Source organism: Lonchura striata, chromosome 1 (assembly GCF_046129695.1).
Source record: "Lonchura striata isolate bLonStr1 chromosome 1, bLonStr1.mat, whole genome shotgun sequence".
NCBI lineage: Eukaryota > Metazoa > Chordata > Aves > Passeriformes > Estrildidae > Lonchura > Lonchura striata.
The window spans coordinates 14534405-14554939 of record NC_134603.1 but is presented as its reverse complement, the minus strand read 5'-3'; the positions used below and the strand labels follow the sequence as shown (position 1 = coordinate 14554939).

The 20535-nt window shown below is 42.1% G+C and overlaps 1 protein-coding gene across 2 annotated transcripts in view; it reads right to left on the bottom strand.

Moving 5' to 3' along the window:
* Window positions 1–2620: 2620 nt before the first annotated feature.
* Window positions 2621–20535, bottom strand: part of SAMD12 (sterile alpha motif domain containing 12) — a 173885-nt gene continuing 155970 nt past the window's right edge. For both annotated transcript variants that reach the window (XM_021546420.2, XM_021546419.2), the window contains exon 5: window positions 2621–11557. In XM_021546420.2, the coding sequence (XP_021402095.2) occupies window positions 11535–11557 (23 nt within the window). In that variant the 3' untranslated portion in view covers window positions 2621–11534. The remainder of the gene's footprint in view (window positions 11558–20535) is intronic.

The following is a 20535-nucleotide window of genomic DNA, read 5'->3' as shown; positions in this document are numbered from 1 at the left end:
TTTTACCTGGGAGAGGTAGAAAATGAAGATGCAGCTCCATTTGAAATGTAAAGTAATGATAATAGAAGTAACACTTTGCTTCTCATTTAAGTCTTACCAGCAGGAAAATTGAACCAAGAAAGAGGTGGTCCTGTTGTACCACAGGGTCAGGATTGCTGAGGGATGCTTTTCAAAGCTATTCTTCATCCTTTTTAAGCAGCTGCTTCAGCATCCCTGTTCCTAAAAAGGATTTTTTTTTTTTTTTTGTTGTTCCTAGAAAGTGTCCAGTGTGCATCCTTGCTGGTGTTTTAGCCTGTTGTTCCATCACTGACATGGAGATGAGGTTAATCCATGTCTCTGTAAAAAAAAAAACCTGTAGCAATTTGTTCTCTGCTTTATCTCCTCCCAAGTCCAATGCCTTGGTGCCATTTTTTTAAAGGAAAACTCTTCTTTTTGACAGTGTGTTTCTCACATGCAATAATTCAGTATATTTCCCATGTGATGCTAATAACAGTAGAAGGCAAGAAATCATGTCAGGTGCAGAAAAGCAAGAAGGCAATGACAGGGCAGCGACATGAATGAGACAAAGGAGTGCATAAAAAAGGAGCAGACCACAGACATGCCAAGAGCAGGATGATGTGACACCTCATCCGTGAAAGTGTCACTGCACACACAGATCAGCACCAGGGGACAGGGAGAGGTGGGCATGGGAGAAGCAGGAGCTGTGGAGGGCATCTTCTTGTGTCCCAGATAAGGTGTCTCTTTTGTACCACAGTGCCCAGCCTGTTCAAAACAATCTGATTGGTAACACAGTCTTCTTGGAAGACTTGCAGTTCCTCTGTTGACTTCCAAGGTTTAACAGTGACAGGTAAATGCAGTTCCAGTTCTACAGTAAGGAGATGGGACATGAAGAGACAGTGAGGGAACGTCAACAGCGGGACTGGGAATATCCTGTGTGTTTCTAGGGTTGGACCTCATTCTCTGGACTTCACTATGGACTCAGGATATGTGGTCTCACCAGAAGGCTTTGATCAAATGAGCACAGATCTGCTCAGCTAACACAATCTTAGTTCAAGAATACAATTTTTGGACAGGGACATGACATTTAGCCCAAGGGTCTTAAGCTACAGCTTAAGGCATCATTCCGAGAAGCACAAGGGGCCTGTTCCCTGATAGATCCTCAGGGTAAGGTAAGTTTTGATGGTCCACTGGATGTACATGGGTATAACACAAGGTCAGGCAAGTTCATCAAGGACTGATTGTCATCGTAAGAAAAATGACCAGGAAAATGAACTGTACATCTGGTTAATCCATTGACAGTTTCTGAGTAACAAACTGCGTGTAAAGAAACTGCAACCCCATCCCCAAGATTTGTAAGGCTAAACCCATATGAGCACAAATGGCAACGCCTTGTCCACAGCTTCAACTAATATCTTCTCTGTCACCAGGAAGAAATATTTCATGATCATGACAGCTGCTGTATCATTATAAAGCAGATCTGGTTTAGGTGGCATATTGTTTATAATGCAGATAATCCTAGTGTGCAGCACACAGAGTTGTAATAATATGGCACCACTGTAAGCCCGTGGGTGACTCTGATGGTGAAAAGGGTATATGTGACATAGCAACTTTGTCTTTACTTTTATTGTTCTTATTTCCCTCAGCCCAAGAAGTAACATGCACAGATCTGTTCAAAAACAGAGACTTTCCCTGCTAACATATTCTTCTCACTGGCAAGATTTATGGAGTAAAAAGCTTTTTAAAGATACAAACAGAATTTAGTAAATTGCAGCCCCATCATGAGATGTTAAAATCAACAACATGATTTTTGATTTTTTTTTTTAGATGACAAATTATCTTGATTTTGTCAGTTATAGCTTACACTGTATAATTTTGTTCTACTATTTTGTATTAATCCAACATTTTGTGTTTGACCAAAACATGTCATCAGTCTCTGCCTTACAAATATGAGAATATTCAGAATTATGGTTGAAAATAAAAAAAACACATATATGGAAGAGCATAATATGCTGGAATTTCATAATTTCAGCAATTTTGTGAAAGCTACCTAATCCATTGACTTTTAAATTGCTTGCATGCCATAAATACTGAGAACAAATGGGGTGGGTGGGATGGAAGTGAAATGCCTTGCAGCATAAACAGTTTAGTACCTGCTTCTTTTGCAGCTTGGTCCTGTTAGAAGATGCTTCACTGCTGACAAGGGCATTCCCCAAGTCTTGAGAAATAAGGGCAGTGAAAGGAGAATTCTTCCTCACCATGTGCAGTGTCTGCTCGCTGTTGCACTGCACTAAAGCAAAATCAGAAGAGTCGGTCCAGATTCAGACCCAAACCCTGTCCAGCAGAGCAGAGCCCTTTGCTCAGGTAACAGCTGTGATGTGCTGCATTTAGGCAACCCCTGCACCCATGCAGCCAACCACTGCACAGACCCAGGGACCACGGCTGGGGAAGGAGACTTGCGGGTGGGCAAAAATCTCTGCCCACCTTCAGGTGCTGGAAACTACCTGAATGGGAATGCTCAGACTGTCAGGTGAGAGTTGTTGCTAGAAAAAACTCTGGGTTTTCTTCACCTCGTGTTCATGACCTGGATCAAGCTTGACCTTATTTAAATCAAACAAAATGCTTTTACTGTATAATAAAAATTCCATGTTTTAATACATTGCCATGCACAAATGAAGTCAAACAATGCAGAGTACAAAATTGTCAAATATACAAAATGATAAAGCAGATACCCAAAGCTTCCAGAGATCATGCCCAAAGATACCAAAAACTTGATATTGGTTTTAATTTTATTGTTTAAAAGAACTCCTCCCTCCCGCCTGGGCTTTATTTTTTGTTGGCTTTTGAAAACAGAAGGAAGTAAATACTGAATATAAAAGCTGTAAGGTGGAATTAAGTGATGGCCACTTTGTATACTAAAAATTAGTTTGCATGATAAGTTCTGTTTTGGGAAAAAAGCACTGCTGTGCAGCTGAACACCTTGGATGCCTGGGGAAATGCAGTGTACATCAAACAAAAAGGCACACTTTTGTCTCATGCCACCTCATTTGGCTCCATCATTAAAAAGTTTCAGCCATACATGTACTGGGAATAACAGTGTGTCACTTTATAAGCAGTAGAGTGCTGGCATCTTCCTAGGTTATCAACCAAGTTAACATTAAAAGGAGATCACTGGCTTAGAGTATTTCCTTAGTGAATCTAAACCAGAATTGTGTCCAAAGGCAGCAGGACCAGACACAACTTGCTGGCTTCAAGTGACTGTTTTGACCATGGCCAAGGGCTTGCAGTCAGCCTGTCTGTATCCAGCTATCCTGTATCAGGTGAGCAGATCTCCCAGGACCTCAGTGCCAGCCTCCCTCTCACTCCCTGCAGCTCATGTCCATCATCAGTGGCCAATGTGGATGCACCAGCACAGCCTGGTATCTGATTCTGCCCATGGGCTCCTTTTTTGGGAAGCAGCTTTTGGAGACAACTCAGGTGCAACTGCAATCCAGCTGCCTGCTTTCCTCAGGGTCATGTTCAAACAACCTTAAATTCAACTCCCCAAAGCAGAGGACCCCAAATTTAGAGCCCCCTTTGCTGGTTTATGGTGTGCAGAGCCAGGCAGGCATTCCCTCCATCTTACCCAGACAGTGACAAAGAAACAATAATTTCAAGGCAGGTCCAGATACCTGCAGTCCCTACAAGAAACTGAAAGCAAAGCCCAGCATGTCCCAGAGTACTGCCCTGCCACCTTCAGATTCTGCAATATCTGTGAGAAATTTAAAAATACACATCTTAGCCTTGCCAAGCACCCTGCAGCTTAGTGCAAAGCAAAGGAGTCTTCTCCTCAGAGGACACATCCTCTTTGGGGAAATGCTGGTCATTCCCATCACCAGGGGATTGTCCAGTCCTGCCAGGAAATGTCTCCTGCAGGAGCCACTCAGCACAGACAGAACACTGTGCTCTGCCTGTGGGTTAGCCCAGCATTGCTCCATTCCTCCCCTTGGCCAGTGGTGTTGGATTCAGGGGAGAAGGGTGAGATGTGAGTCTCATGCTGAGATGCTTTGCATAGGCTGGAAGCTCCTGTCCCTCTTTTTCTACTGTCACTTAATCTCTTTCCCACCTTTCTCAGAAGTGCAGAGAAGGAGCCTCTTACATACAAGGGAAGCAGACAAAGTGCTAAAAGGATTCCAAACATTTCTTCATCCGCTTTTGCGGCCTGGCTCGGTAAGGAAAACTTCTGCCTAGATGTAAAGCTGCCCTCTCAATATTGAAAAAAACCCCAACCAACTGAGCAAGTCCCCTAAGCATCTGATAGGACAATCTGAGGTTTTTTTCTTTCCCTGCACAGCTTTTTATTGCTTACATGCAGTTTTGCTGCAATACCAATATCTCTGCTATAAAAAAAAACCTTGTGTTTTGCTATTTAATTTGGTGACTCACAATATTAAAAAGATAAATTCAAGGCAAATTTTTAATAGAAGGAATGTGATTAGAGGTGTAACAACTACAGAGAATTTTTTTTTTTTTTTTCTGATAAACTGTTTAGATATATTTGGAATTAGCACCAGAAAGAAGCTTTTCATTTCCTTCTTAGACTGAGCCTGGTCTGAGCCTGAGCTGTGATAATGCTGTCAGTCCTACTCTTATGGCAGAAGTAGATGTTACAGTCATGTGCCAGTTCAGTTTTGCCCCTGCCCAGCTGGCTCCAGCCATGCCTGTCATGGAGTGCTCTCCTCCAGAGCTGCAAGATGTCTAATACCCATCTGCAGTAAGTATTCCTTTTATAGATTCCCTTGCTTGTGTGAACTCTTTACTCCTTAGAGTGTACATCCCAGTTTGTGCTTTCCCCACTACTTGATGATGCACATGGAAGATGACTCCAGTGGTTCACACTTGCCTTGTGCACATTGACAGCGGTTTTGTGAAATCTCAATCAGACACTGAGTACTCCTCCTTTGCTTATTTCTGAAGTACAACATTCAAACCCACCAGTGGTAACAGGACCCAATCTGGCAAAAACCCACTGCTGGGAGCAGCTGTCATTTCTCTGGGTAATCCCACTGATGTAATTTCACTGCCAGGGCTTCATTAACCAGCTCCAGTGGGGCTCCTCATGAGAGCAGAAATTTGCTGCCTTTGAAGCAAGGAACCTGTGCCCTGTGCTCAGCTGCACAGCGAGACCATTGCCCTCTCCAGCAGCACTGCAGCTTCTCTGCCAGTTGTTGCAGGCACAAAAATCTGTTTCTTGCCAGCAAGATGCTACCTCCTTAAGAGGCAAACCCACAGCTGTTAGCCTTGCTTTGACTACACATCCACATGGTCCCATCACTTGCATGTAGCATTTTGTCCCAGGCTGCCATCATTGAAAGGCTACCCTTGGTCTGTCCAAGGGTTTTGTTCTTTCTTGTCCAGCAGTCTTCCTTTAATTATGTGCAGCAGAACCTTACAGCTGTGAGCAGACCTAGTGATGCTCATACCGAATGCACTGCTTTCCACAGAAGCTGTTTAAATTAATACCATTTTGTGTGAGGGAAAAAGAAAAAGGATATCGTTTGCCCTGCTTTCCTGTAATATTGGAAACTTCAGGATATTTTTAATTCAGAAGTTTACATCTGATGATCTAGTCTAATCCTTGCATAACACATGCCTAATAACTTCATCCAGTAATTGCTGCACTGAGCCTGGATTTCAGTTTGAGGTAGAGCTTATTGACTTAGAAAAATACTCTGCATAATTTAAAGACTTTATGTGATGGAGAATATACCAGGTAACTGAGTAAGTTGTCTCCACTGGTAATCATCCTCCCTGTTGAGCATTTGCACTTAATTTCTAGCCTGAAATCAGTTTCCAACCAGCAGAGCACATAATTCCCTTTTCTTCTAAATAAAAGAGCTACCTGCCTTCAGACAGTACTTCCCTGCCCAGGTAGAAGATTGTGATTGCAGATGGAGATCAAGTCATCTCTTCAATTTGCCTCTGATAAATTAATAGCTTGAGCTTCATTAGTTTGACTCTATAATAAGACCTGTTTTCCTGCCCTTGAATGACACTGGGAACTATTGAAATAATCTTCCCAAGTTGTTGATACCTTTTTTGAAAGACTGACAGTGACCAAACAAACTGGAATGGCATCACTACAGCCAGGTCCTACATCCCAGCTAGCAAGAGCATCTCTGGGGATGATGCTGAACAGATCATTTATGACATCTTCACAGCCACTGTATTATTGCAGACATACTCCCCCATGCTACATGGACTTGCTGCCATCCTCCTGGATTTTTAACTTTTCTGTCCTCCGGGTTATTCTCCACTACTGACCTGCTCAGATCATTATTTATTGTGTCCCTGTTTTTGTCATCTCTGGCTGTTGCCAACAGTAATTTTCTCTTTCCCTGGGGGGTACACTGAAAATAGAGCAAACCTTGGGAGGAGCTCATCAGAAATAGTCTCAGTGAGGATAATTCATATTTACAGCTATTTTTTGTGATCAGCCTGTAATCCATTTTTAATCCATTAAATATGGGTGATATTGATTTTGCATTACGCTATTTTGTTATCAGAATCAAATGCTCTATAGGAGGCTAAGTATAGTATGCCAGCAGAGCTTCTTTTCTCAACAATCCTTTGATATCACAAAAATAATAAGAATTTGGCATGATATAGTTCTATAAAAATAAAATGGAGGACTTTATAAATTTTTAATTCCTGCAATGATTACACCATATCAACTTTTCCATGATTTTGCCTAAGACTGATAGGAAGATACTGAGTCTATAGTTTTCAGTATCAAACCACTCATTCTTTTGAATTATTGTGGGTCTGGTGTCATTTGAAGCTTCCCTTATGCTTTCTGATTCTGAAGAATCCTAGGCAAATTTTTCCTTCACTTTTGGATTCATTAATGGTTCTACAACTTTAAAATCATGTTTGGATAACTACTGCTTAATATTACCTGTAATTACTGATGGAGTAGGAGGAATTACATTTTAATGTGTAATCTGACTCCCGCCTTCCACTGCTTTCAAATACAAAACAAGACTATTTGTTGGGTTTCCAATGTAGTGTGAGCAATCTCTGTGCTGGCCCTGTCTAACATCACACTTAGCTTTGTTATGGTGGTATTTATTAGGATATATGTAAAGTCTTTGGGGTAACCAGCCCTAACCTATTTGCCACTGACTTCCCATACATATTTGGCTTCCTTCATTAAGCACCTACTTTCCTTACTTGCTGATTTATCCTCATGAGCCTGCCTAATCACCCATGCATTATCTTGGTGGGTTTTTTTTTGCACTCCAGATTACTTTCCTGAATTTTACTAAGGAGGTTACAGGTAATGCTGGTTATATTTTCCCCTCACCCATCAATTTTAATTATACCAGAGGACCTTCTCTTTTTAAATTAAAATCTTATTGACAGCCTATATATACCAAGGTTAACTGCAGTCCTGCAGCAGGGCTGTTCAAGGAGACTGATGGCAGAGATGGCAACTGTTAAAGGGGACCAATGTGAAAGATGCAGGGTTTTACTTTGCTTTATTTTGAATAATGCAGATCTTTTGGCTTTGTGGCAGGTGGAGGGAGGTTCATTTTAGTGATCACAAAAAAATGCCACCTCAGTGATGGCTGCTTGGCTGGCACTAATCAACACATCTCTGGAGCCTGCAATGGAGTAGTGCCAATGGAGGTCGGCCCGGGTCTGGCATGGGGTCTTCTGAAAATTCAGGGCAAACCTAGAATTTTGTCATTTTTAATAGTTTCATTTCCTCAATGACATTGCAGCTGCAGTTGAGTGACAACACTTGCCCTAAGGAAGAGACAGGGAGGGGTGGACTCACTGGTACAGCACTGCCATGCATCTGGACAAGCAAAACCAAAGAGCTCATGGAGCTTTTCCAAACTCCCTCTCGGAAGGTTGTTTTTCCCTAAACAGAATACATGGCAGGTGTTCAGGCACAGAAAGCCACCCAGTTAAAAAGAGTGAGGGACAAAAGGGTGCAAAGGCTGATCTCAGCTGCAGCGTGCTCGCTGGGGTGGGCAGTCCCTTCAGGTTTCTAGCAGAGGCCCTCTCACGGTGTGAAGCAGTCGGAATGGCTGAGCTCTGACAGGGATTCTTAGCAGGCTTTGATGCTGAGCCTGGACACAGAGAAACCAGGTGAGCGTGGCAGCAGGACAAGGCTCCGGGCTGGGAGGAAAGCTGCAGGTCTGCACAGGAACAGGGTCCTGGTCACAACCCTGCCTTGTCTCAGAGATAATAACTGGTGATCAATGTAACAGCAGCACAGCCTTTATGAATTTATCTATCTCCACAGGCTGATAATGGCTGCTTTATGAAAATAGCATTAGTCTTCCACTCTTTTGCAGCGAACTAATGGCTCTGAGCATATTTAAATTCGCTTCCTTTGCCGGAATAACTTATTTGCTCCCTTTTCATGTTGACTTGGTCTTTGGCACTCTCAACATAAATGATTTATTGACTAGAGATAAAGCATTCTTTCCCCTGAACTGTTCCTGCGACCCAGGCAGAAGCGGATATGTCTGGTATTTATAAGGTGTTCAGCATAAAAAATGCAATAGACTTGATTGTCTGCACTCAACAGCCTTTCCGAGAACACAGTACCTGCCCCCATTCATAAGAACAAAGATCTCTCGCACATGTTTATTTATATTAAAAAGTTTTCAGAAGAATACGCTGGGATCCAGATAGTTGTTCAGGAGATGTAGAACAATTTCATAAATATCCCTGAGGAAGCATGGCCTACTTTGGGAGAATAACAGTGATTAAAAAAATTCAAACACAATGAATAGTTAAATACAAGCCAAAAAGTACAGTTATTTCCTTATGGCTCTGGCAGACAGTTACACATGTGAGAAGTGTCACGGGGCTCAGGGGAGCTATGCCTGCAGTTATCCACATGCATAGGCTGGCTGCAGGATGGAGACCTACACCAGCTTCAAGGGAGGTTTGTCCGATAGGCACCTACAGCAGACGTCTCTCCGAGTCTGGCTACTCAAGGGTCTGGACTTGATTTTCACATTTCTCAGGGCCTATAACACTGCTTTTCTAGGTCACCATAGCTAAAATCCTGGGAAGCTTTTAAAACAAACTGTTTTAACAGGATAAGTGCACACATCTAAATTCATGCCCATAAACTGGAAGATGTTCAAAAGTAACATTGGTACAAAAAAAGCTTTGAGTGGCTCTCTGCCTAACGCAACTTTTTCTCACACACCCTTTTAAGATAACACTCTCTGATAAACTCTTCTTTTATCATTCAAATTATTCTGGATTTTTTCATCGGGTAGTAAAATAAGAGAACTCCTACTATAGAAGTATAGCATTCTCTTTTTAATTTAACATATCAATCAAAGTATTTTGTTTTTAATTGCTTTACCAACATGAAATCGATGTCAGTTGTCAGAGTGCATTTTTAAAACCTGTAGCAGAAAGAGCTGTAAAATTTGCTGAAGCTTACAGTGGACCTGTGCCATGCACATGGCCGGCTCTATTGGTATCAGATTCCAACCTGCAACCCTATGAAAAGCTCTAAAAAGTGCAAATGTTGCAATTGGCAAAGATCCTTACGTTTTAAGGAGAATTTTTACACCAATTAATTTGAAATTAGGGACCAGGATTTTCAGAAAGAGAATGTAGAAGCTTACTACTCTGTAATTCTTGGGAGCTCCATTTGAGAATCCATGGAAATACGCAAACTATTAAAAATCATTAGCAACTTCTGAAAATCTTTGTCACCAGTAAAAATATTTTGCGTTTGCACTGAGTGCTATTGAAGTATCCACTATGCTGAATCTGAGATGGGTGGAGAGCTGAAACCTAAGCCCATAACCATCTGAAAAAAAAATGAAACCATGAAGATAATTATCTGTTTGTTGTACAGGCACCCTCAGTGGTTGACCTTCCATTCTCTAGCAATGAACTGCACAATAATTTTTAAGAATTACAACACAGGAGTTTCCTCCAGAAAGGTGCCTGTGAGTTACTCTAACTGCACATTCTCTCCATCACTGCATCTTCACACAGCATTCTCTCACCCAGAGTTTGGAATAAATGCTAACAGCAACTCTACTCAGGCTGGAGAGTGTGACAGTCTTTAAGTACACAAAAAAGCTCCCTTTAATTTTAAAGAAAGAAGGAACAAAGAGGTAAGCCCCCTCAGTGTGTTGATGACATCAGTTCATTATAAAGAGTATGCCAAGAAGGTCCTGATGTGAGGGATAGACACTAATTCCACTGAGTCCCCATGGAAGAAACAGTACCACAGCCAGCTGTGATACAACCAGTGATGAGGTCAGTCATTCAGAGACTGAACAAAAAACAACGTTCAGGTTGAATGCAACAGTCATGAGCCTGCTACAGTATATTGAAAGGCTTATTGGAACCATTTGCTTATTCCCAGCTCCTACCAAAATACTCTTTTGAGTAGAAAGTGGAAAAAGTTAATGAAGAATCTGCCCTCTCCAATGGGAGTGTCTTTCTCCTTAGAAGTATAGTCTTACACTTTACCTTTTTAGAGAGTTTGGTTTGGACTACAATTTCCCAGCCCTGCCCAAAACATAAGTGGTGGCCAGCATAAAGAACCTGAATTCTTCCAGTTTACTCTGGTTTTATTGCAGACCAAACCCAGGGTCACATACATGTCTGAGAAAGGCTCTCTCCCTTGCCTCTCCCTCACTGAGTTAGAAAACACACTGGCACACCAGAAACAGGGCCCTTTGATATTTGGTGGGTGAGAGGGAGAGCAGACACAGTATCCTACAGCTCATTCAAACTACCCTGCTCTTGGCTACCTCTGTGACAGCTGTTCTCTTAAGTCTTGAAAAAAGAAGTCACATCTCTGCCACGTGCAAATCTATCTACACAACCTACCGTGAATCAGTGAAGGGATGCTAGTACTGGGCTTCAGTTTGGATGCAGTCTCAGCACAAACACTGAAACATATCCTCAGTATTTTAAAAAAGGACCATTATATATATATATGGACTGTGCTACTTCTGTGAGAAAAGCACATATGAAGTGCTGATATTGTTTAACAGAATACCATTAGACTGCAAAACTAACACATACAAGACATTTACATTCCTATCAGGGTGTAATATTGTGTACATATCCACTGAGATTGGAGAATTGTTGTAAGTTTTTCCTAAAACATCATGCCATCTGCATACATAATAAAAGAATCCAGTAGTTGCCATGCTAAAACAGGACTTCTAGTGAAGGGCATAGACAGTCCCCTAAAGGGAACTCAAAAGTTATGCACAGTGATGAAGACTGGAAGAAATTTTCCAGCTAAAGGTCTGTCAATGACTGTTTTCAACAAATTAGATATTTTGGATATTTTGCACCACATATTTACTCCACAGCAAATCAGGTCTCCCCAGAATGTATCAGCTGAGTGGGCTGATTTTACTTCAAGTTTGTCTTCAATCCTCCATGGTCATCTTCTGGCAGCGCCATTAATTGTGGTTTTTTCATGAAGGAAAATTCACTTTCATATCAAGTGGCAGGACAGCAGCTTTAGAGGCTGGAAATGTTTACGGAGAGCTCTCTGCTGGGGCTGTGAGAAACAAAATAAAAATCCAAAACCAGACTGTAAGTATAGGACAGAGCAAAGAAATTATCATGCATTTCAACTAAAATGAAAAAAGTCAGGTTTGAGCTTAGTAAATGTACTCCTAGAATATATATTGTGACCCTAGAACTTTTTTAATCAACTTTACTCACCAACCAAAAAACTCTTAATCCATTCCTTAGATAAAGTGCAGACTAGCAATCATTTGCATGATTTAACAAATCCTACTTGAATTTTATTGTCTCATGTGAAAGCACTGCTTATTCTTCCTGTAGTCTGAGTCCCAGGGAGCAGGGCTCTTCTGTTTGGTTGGATTTGCATTACCTACTGGAGGCTTAATAGCCAAAAGCTGGAAAGGCTCTGCCAAAGTAGTATTTGATGTTCCTGCACCCTTTCTGCTGGCTAAGATGGTAAGAACTGGCCACTGGTGCATAGAAAACAGCTCTCCCATATAATTCCCCACTTCAGACCCCATAAGATAATGAGAAGGTTGCAGAGTTTCTTTCCCCTGCTGAGCAGTACAGCACACTCGGTGTTGGTGGCTGCTATTCCCTGCCTGAAAGCCCCTGCAGAGGTGTACAGCAATCACACCACAAAGGAAGAGAATGTGGAGGTTACTTGTATCTTCTCCCCTTCACCCAAGCTCTTCTTTGAGAAGCACAGCAAAAGGACAAGAGGCAATGGACAAAAGAAGCAACAAGAGATATTCCAGTTAGATGCAAGGGAAAAAAAAATCTTCCAAGTGAGGGTGGTTACCTTTTGGACCAAGTTGCCTCAGCAGGTGGTGGGACCTTCACCTACACAGATACCTGCAGCTCAACCAGATGAGTCCCTACACAACTTGATGTGGCCCTGCCTTGACCACAGTTTACTGGAGCCATCTCCTGAAGCCTCTTCCAACCAAAATATTTTTAAGCTTGTACATTTTATGAAGGGGATTTGTGCTTCTTGTTCTGCCTTTCTGAACAGGAGATGAGTGCCTGTGCAGAACTGCTCACGCTGAAGCACAGTCAGGTGTTAATTCAGTGTGTAGCACATAAATGCTTGTAAACCCATCACAGGCTCAAACTTCTGGGGCCGAGGAGCCATGCAGAGACAAGTTCACCACATTATTTCATGGAATCATAGAATCATTTAGGTTGGAAAAGACCTTTATGGTCATTGAGTCAAAGTGTTAACCCAGCACTGCCAAGGCCACCACAAAAATATTTTGGGATGCAGCTTTGTCCATGACACAGCCCTCACCCATCACCTATTTTACAGATCAGATCTCTGCCCATGGCAGTGCTGGGATGGGACTCACCAGAACGGGCTTTGCACCCTTTCCACATCCTGCTTATTTCATGAGTGCATGTATCTGTATGTGTGGGAAGAGCTGGATTGTTGGGGTTTGGGGGCCAGATTCCTAACTGTGAAGGTAACAGGATACTGATGCTGCCAAGGCAGCATTCACATCAGCTGAAACTCAGGCTGGCAGTGGATTCCTGCTTCTCAGACCTTCAAAATCATTCCTGGTAGGCTCTTCTCTGTGGGGTGTGGGCTGACTAGCCCTGCCAAGCTGTCATTTTGCCCATATTTGTCTCTACCAACCCCAAGCTCTTGTAGCAATGGGCATGAAGGTCTGATTGAGCACAGAAAGGATGGGATGATAAATCAGTAGGTATTGCACAAGACCAAAAAAAACTACCCACTCCCTGCCATGAGGACTTGACCCCTGAGTGTAAATATGCCCTATGAAATAGAGTAAAAAACAGTTTCCTTAATTATTTCCTTCCTAATGTGGGCATATTTACCTGATTACAGTGCTACTCTTGATTTCTGTTTTTATAACTGCTTTGCTTTTATCCTCCAGGTTTTCTAGGGTAATCTTCCCAACACTACCTACTGTCATCCGCTACGTGAGATGCCCACATCAATAGTGGCCTGAGAATAGCACACATTTCAGACCCAGCAACTGGTTTCATACCATGGAAGAACGTACAGGAAGGTTCTGAGCCTTCAGCTGGTCTAGAGAGATAACTGACTGTGTCCCCAAAGACAGAAAAGAAAGCAATGTTGACATAAGCAATTTTGAAGACAAAAGGCAAATCTATGGGGAGGTTTTAAAATTGGAGAGCAGCAAACAGGTACTTAATTTCAAAAGTATTTGATTTCAGGTGAATTAGAGGATGTCTCCCATCTGAGTAGCATCTGTGGAGACAAGCCTGTCTCACAAAGGCCTGTCTCTCTTTCTTTGAGCTCATCTGCTGCAGAGAAGGGAAAATTTCAAAAGCTCTCCCAAGCAATGGAAAATACCTTGCTCAGACACAGAGCTGAAGGACTAAAATAAAATGGGTAAACTGGCTAATTATATCAGGTCAGGCCTCAGGACTGCACTCATGCTGAAATTCCCCAATCATCCCCATTGTCTCAGTCATTAGCTTGTATTTGTACTTAAGTTTGAAATGAGCCATCTGGCCCTTCAGACAGAAACCCATGAATGAGGAGAAATGGAACTGATCCCAACCTGAGCTCCATCCACACCACAGAGGGAGCACAACCACTTCGAGCCATGCAGAGGGTCTGGGTACAAGTGGTGACACTGAGCAAGCAGACAGCAGTGGTTCTGCCAAGCTCTGCATTTAGAGCAAGCAAACTCAGGCTTTAGTGGTCATACAGCCTGTTTCTTCTCACTTTGACTTTTGAGAACAGGGCTTTAGAAGCACCTATTCTTCCTCATTACCTGCATAATTTTTTGTGCCTAGCTGGAGGCTTCTCTAAGTACCTTGGTTTTATAACAGTACATATCCAGTGTTTACTGAAAGTAAAAATCTTTATAAAAAGATATCACAAATGAGCAGTTGCTTTTGAAAACCCTTCCTGAGACATTAAGCTCTGAAAACAAAGACAGTCCTTTGCAGGAGGTGTCTATGCTTACCAACACAACAGTGAACAGATCTAATCTCACATGACATTTTCAATAAGCTGATGTAGGAAAAAAACTATCATTTCAAAGCCAGAGATGTATTTCAGTTTTTGAGTATCTGTGCTGTGTGAGTTTTGTCTGAGAAAGGGACATATTTTAGATTAATTTTAAACACATGTTAATTATACTCAACCTAGAGGTATTACCTATTTGCCACATTTCCATAATTGAGGGATTCTAATAAAGAAAACAAGCATCTATTATCTTTGCTAGGTTTACTCTCCTGGAACTAATTTTATACCATATTTCTAAAGTCAGCACATTTCAAACACAGGATTATAATGAAAAATGTCTATTTCCAAACATCTTTCTATCATCTATTCCTTGGAGTCTGTGAAAAACTGCATTCAGCTTAATTTAGAAATATTTATTTCTGTGTTAGAAAGGACATATATATCTCACTTCACATGTCTCATGCCACTTGAGACATTTTAATATGCTATATATTACTGCTGATTTGTTGCATCTTGCTATTAACTAATTAGAGTTCATATAATTGTTGAATGATTGGGGTTGGGAGGGACCTTGAAGATCATCTAGTTCCATTCCCCTGCCATGGGCAGGGAACCTTCCACCAGACCAGGTTACTCAGAGCCCCATCCATTTTCTGGGCAACCTGTGCCAGGGCCTCACCACCCTCACAGTACAGAACATCTTCCTAAAACCTTATCTAAACCTGCTCTTTTCAGTTTAAGGCTCCTTGTCCTGTTATACCATTGTGGAAAGTCCCTCTCTAGCCTCACTGTAACCCCCTTTAAGGTAATGGAAGGTGCTATAAGGTCTCCCTGGAGTCTTCTCTTTTCCAGGCTGAACAGCCCCAGCTCAGCCAGCCTTCATGGGAAGGTGTTTTAGCCCCATGATCAATTTAGGGATTCTGGACTCCTCTGAACTCATTCCAATAGGTCCATGTCTTTTTACTGGGGAGTCCAGAGCTGGACACAGTACTCCAGATGGTGTGTGTGACCAGCTCTGGGGCCCCCAACAAATATCATTACCACTGAAGAGTTTTGGACATCAATAAAAGAAAATTCCTGGCAGCCCACTCATGGATTTACCCTTTTCTTTATTGTGCATTGAATTATTATCAACACCGAGGTGTGAGAGAATGAGACCTCTCTGTAAGGTTCATGGAAGTTCAAGTCTCAGGTAAAATGAAAGTACCACCTTGGGGAGCTGCTGACACCAGTCTGCCACCATGGAGGAAGGAGACTTGGCAGGGGCTGGGAAGCACTGCCATGGGGCAGCCTTGGCAGGAACAGGAAACATTTGCCCCTGTACTTCACCAGTGAAGTTGTACCTGCATTTGGTTTCACTCTATCACAAACCCATCCCATTTCTGCCCTGGGTGGAGAACAGCACTGGTTTTTTAACCTGCAGGTAAATGCAGCTCCTGCTGCACATCCTCATTATGTAACAGGTCTCTGATAACCAGAGTCAGCAATGCCAGAGATCCAAAGTTACCTCAAACAATTGCATGTGTGGACCCAGCAGCAGTGGGTGACAAAGCAGTGCCCCCCAGCCCCTCCATCCACCCACTAACCCCTCCTCTCATATCAGCAGCTCTGGCTCACACAGGCTGCAAGTCCAAGCCTCAGGGCTGCAGAGCCAGCACCACAGCCCAGCAGCCTGTGTTAAACAATGGCACATTAATCTAGGGACTGAATGCAACACCCAGCAGCTGAGAGAATACAGACATGTGGATGCTTTTTGATAAAACTGCCAATTTTTAGGAAGGAAGTATCTTATTACTTTGTATTTTTAATTTGGTTGCCAAGCAAGAAATTAAGATTTTGATTTTGGAGTACCTTTGACAGAAAAAGTGGGCCTGTGAGCACAACACCTACAGCATCTAACATAGTAATCCTAATCCTAAGTGTTTGATATTCTTTAATGAGTCCATGCAAAATAACTGTAAAAGCCAAAAATATGTAGAATCAAATGTCGTCCCTTTACACTTGCTTTTTTAGGGGAGTGTTAGGACATATTTGTCATTAACTGTAAAACCCAACCATGAAACAATATTTTTTGTTGAAATGATCAGGGACATTGATGTATCATCACAAGACTCCAAGAGTAGAGTCCTTAAAACAAACAGCAGCTGACATATTAATTGCTATTTCTGCTAGGATAAATTCAGGTTTCTTTTTCTTCTTCTGGACAACTTGCTCCCATAAGCAGGTACGCTTAATCCTCCTGGATAGAGCTTTAATATTTGTTGATACCATCACCATAAAAACGCTCCTGAATAAATATTCCCACATGAGATCTAGGGAAAAGAATGACATTACAAGCAATAAACTCCTTGGTGTTATTTATGAATTGCTACACTGCTCACTGATGTTCCAGGCCCAGACAAGGGCTTGGAGGGGGCAGCTGGAACACAGCTTGGGACAGCCTGCTCAGGCACAGCAAGTACGTGGGTATGTGGGATCCTGGCTCACTCCTAGATGTGCTGTCCAGATCAATGGCACATCTCATCTCAAGGAAGGCTTCAGGGTGCCTTTCAAAGCAGTTTAGACAGGGTGCCCTGAGTTTTAAGACATATGATGAACATTAAACAGGGTCAGGCAAATCCCATCCTCTGTGTCCTGTCTCAAGAGATCACTCCCTTCTTGCCTGTGATGCTGGGCTCTCCAGCCTGCATCAGGCAATTCTGAGATGAAACATTTCTGGGAGAATGGATGCTGTGGCAGATGCTCTCAGCAGGTAACCTTCTGAAAAGACAATTAGTCAGAGGTTATTGCAGCTGCTCTGTGGAACACAGTTGGTTCACACAGAATGGGCTGAAAATGTAGTTGTCCAAAATGCGTTTTACTAAGCTATTCAAAGCTATCAAATAGTCAGATTAGCCAAGAGTCTCTTTATGAGTCACACACAACCCCAGCTTCCTTACCAAAGCAACTTTACTAGGTTAAACAAAATGAGGACACATTGATTTCTGTTCACAGGAATTTTGGTTCTTTGCCCTTTCCTTCAAAAATCAGAGTTCTTGGTGGACAACTCTCTAAAGCACTCAAGCTCACATTCTAGGCTTGTTTTGAAAAATATCTTAAAAGACTTTTCAATCTTTTGAACTTGATTTTACAGTGTAATCTGAAAACCTCAGGACAAAAATCTGTCCCAAGAAATGATGCCCTTTCTATGCCTGTGCCTAACCAGCTTGTAAAAATTTCCCAAGATTAGAAGTTTGGTTCAAAAATCAGGAAAAATCCTACTAGAGATTCTTTCTTCTTTTGAAGTGGTTCATTCATCTCAACTCAAGATGCCTCATACACCCCACCACCCACCTGCTGCTGCAAACATTCAAAGAAAACAGAAAAACAATTGCATTCAACAGATTATGATGATATCCTTGAACTAATAAGCAGTTAAAATATTTTGAAAAATTATATGCAACTGCTTCCTTAATGCTTATAGGTCCTTTCAAAAAAGTCTCTTGTTCTACTGCACAGCTACCTATGAGTGTGAGCAGTGAACTGGCTGTCCTGAAGCGTTCTGCTTAAGAAACACAAATTGTACCAAGCAAAGATTTAAAGGAATGTGATGCTAATGAGTCCAGTAGTCCTATCTGGTGCTGTCTGAAACTGAAAATGCATGTGAGATTGCTGACTTTATGCATCTTTCTCACTGCCTGGCTGTAATCAGTTCTTGGTCTCCCAAGTTCTTCTGGGGTGCTCTGCAGGAAGTGAAAAAGGCTGTCACAGATGAATGGCATTCTCCATACTGTGGCTCTGCACAGCTATTTGCACTGCATTGTGAGCCTTTGCATTTCTATTGCTTTCACCTCGACAGACTGGGTTTTAAAATGAAGCTCCAGGAACTGCACAAACTGAGTGAACTCAAAGAAGATATTGCTTTAGTGGTATCTTCAGCATGCACGTAAGGTTCTTAACCACACAGTCCCCAGTGGTTTGGTGGCTGCTCTGATCACCAGCTGGAACCTGTATTTGCCTTTTTTGTGCAGATTCTGCAGCACACTTTCAAGCCTACTCTGCTCTGCTCATATGCATGCAGCAGCATTTGGGAATTATCCTGTGCATTATCAGTTCTGTGCATTAGATCAGCATATTACTTGCTTTAGGATTCTCAGTGAAATACACATTAACACAATCAGATGAAACTAAAGATTTCACTGGAAAATGGAAATATAATAGCAAAAGGGTTTGGAAACTCTCTGGAGCTACAACTCCCTCACTGGTTATGCAGAGCTTATACAGGATTAATAGGTGGAACAAACTATCCATCTTTAGGGAGATATTCACTGTGAGATTCCCTAAAATGAAAATTTGCATTCTGTGATTAGCCAAGCAAAAAGGGAAATTATACCTACTAAAACCACCAAAGGACTGCACACATGCACACACGCATTTACCACACAATAAAACAAAAATGCATTGTGAAACCTACAAAACTAGTCCCCAGCCCTTAGTTAGCTGAACAAGTAAATTTGTTTAGCTTTTTCCAGGAATTAATCAATATATACCTATATTATCACATTGTGTTATCACTGTTTTCTCCAGGACCCTTGCAGTGCTCTGAGAACCAAATGAACAGAATGAAGACAAAGAGCATTTTGGGACCATTTGGTACTTGCTTTATTCTTGCAGTTCAGCATGTGCCCCACCACCTCATTTAATGCACGATGTCCAACCTCCATCTGGAAGATAATTATTGCTGCTCCTATGAACACAGTGTCTAAACATGTCACCAAAAAAGGCCTGAATTTCAAAATACCTCAGTGAGAAGACATGGCCTTATTTTGCATTTCCTAGTTAAGTACAAAGAGAGTTGCAAGGCTGCACTGGTGCTGTCTGTCAGCTCCTGTCTCCATCCACAAGTGCTTCAGGCTTCCATGTGGGGCTCCTGAGGAAAGGAGGTTTGAGAAAGATTCTGGAATACATACTCCAGAATGCCAGTGATGCCTTTTCCTAATCTGGCCCAAAGTCTGATTTTATCTCAAAATTGTACTTTACTGATTGTCATCTGAAAGTGAAGTTGCTGGACCATCAATGTTAACAATCCATCATGGCCCTCCAGAATCTCAGGGTTGTACAGGAAAAAAGGAGATGTTATTTTAGCCTCATCAATCTGATTGTGACCGAGTCTTCCCAGGCATCCTCAGAAAGGTCTACACAACAATTAGCATGATGCATACACCACTGCTGCTTCAAAAATAAAATCAAATAGAAGGCACTTAGTCTCCTCCCAGCTGCAGGATCAAGCTCAGGGAGACCTGCAGAGAGGGCAGGTCCTACCCAAGGCAGGGATCCTCTTCTACCCCACGACTGATGCTGTGTCAAGGCAGCAGAGTGGGCTCTCCCTCTGCACATCAGGCTTCATGTCTCTGTCTAAACAGCTGGAAAGTGAACTACAGTGATCACAATGAGTTACCACATTTGAAGAGTCCACATGGTGATTACTAAGACTGGATCTGGATGCATTCCCAGAGGAGATCCTAAATACCAGTAATGCTTCTGCCTTGGCAGAAGGGTTTGATAAACAAAGGATGGACAGTTTGCATCAAAGAAGTTCTTAAGTCATGCATGAAGTCTAAGTAAATTATGTGGGCTGTACTGACCACAGAGCCAAGCAAGTAAGTCAGTTGTGGAAACCTGACATGTATAAAACAAAGCAAGCCAGTGTTCAGAATGCATGAGCTATTCAGTCATCCAGGGTTTTGGGAAGTTCCTGTTCAGCACAGGGATTCTTTGACTGGCTGCAAGTTGTGCTTTACTCTGATTTGCCCGTTTCCTATCATTTTAATTTGGAGGCTATCCAAAGCACCTGCATATTCTTCTCTCTCTTTTTGAATCCTGCACATGTTCCTGAAAAGATGATTGCACAGAAATGTATACAAATGGTGACAGACCACACCATATGCTGTGGAGATGATGCTGTGTGTGGCTGCTGCCATCCCAAGCAAAACACTGTGTAATCTCTCCCTTTGCCAGCAAAGTGGTATCAACCTGTGGGACAGTTTGCAGGACCTGATGGAATT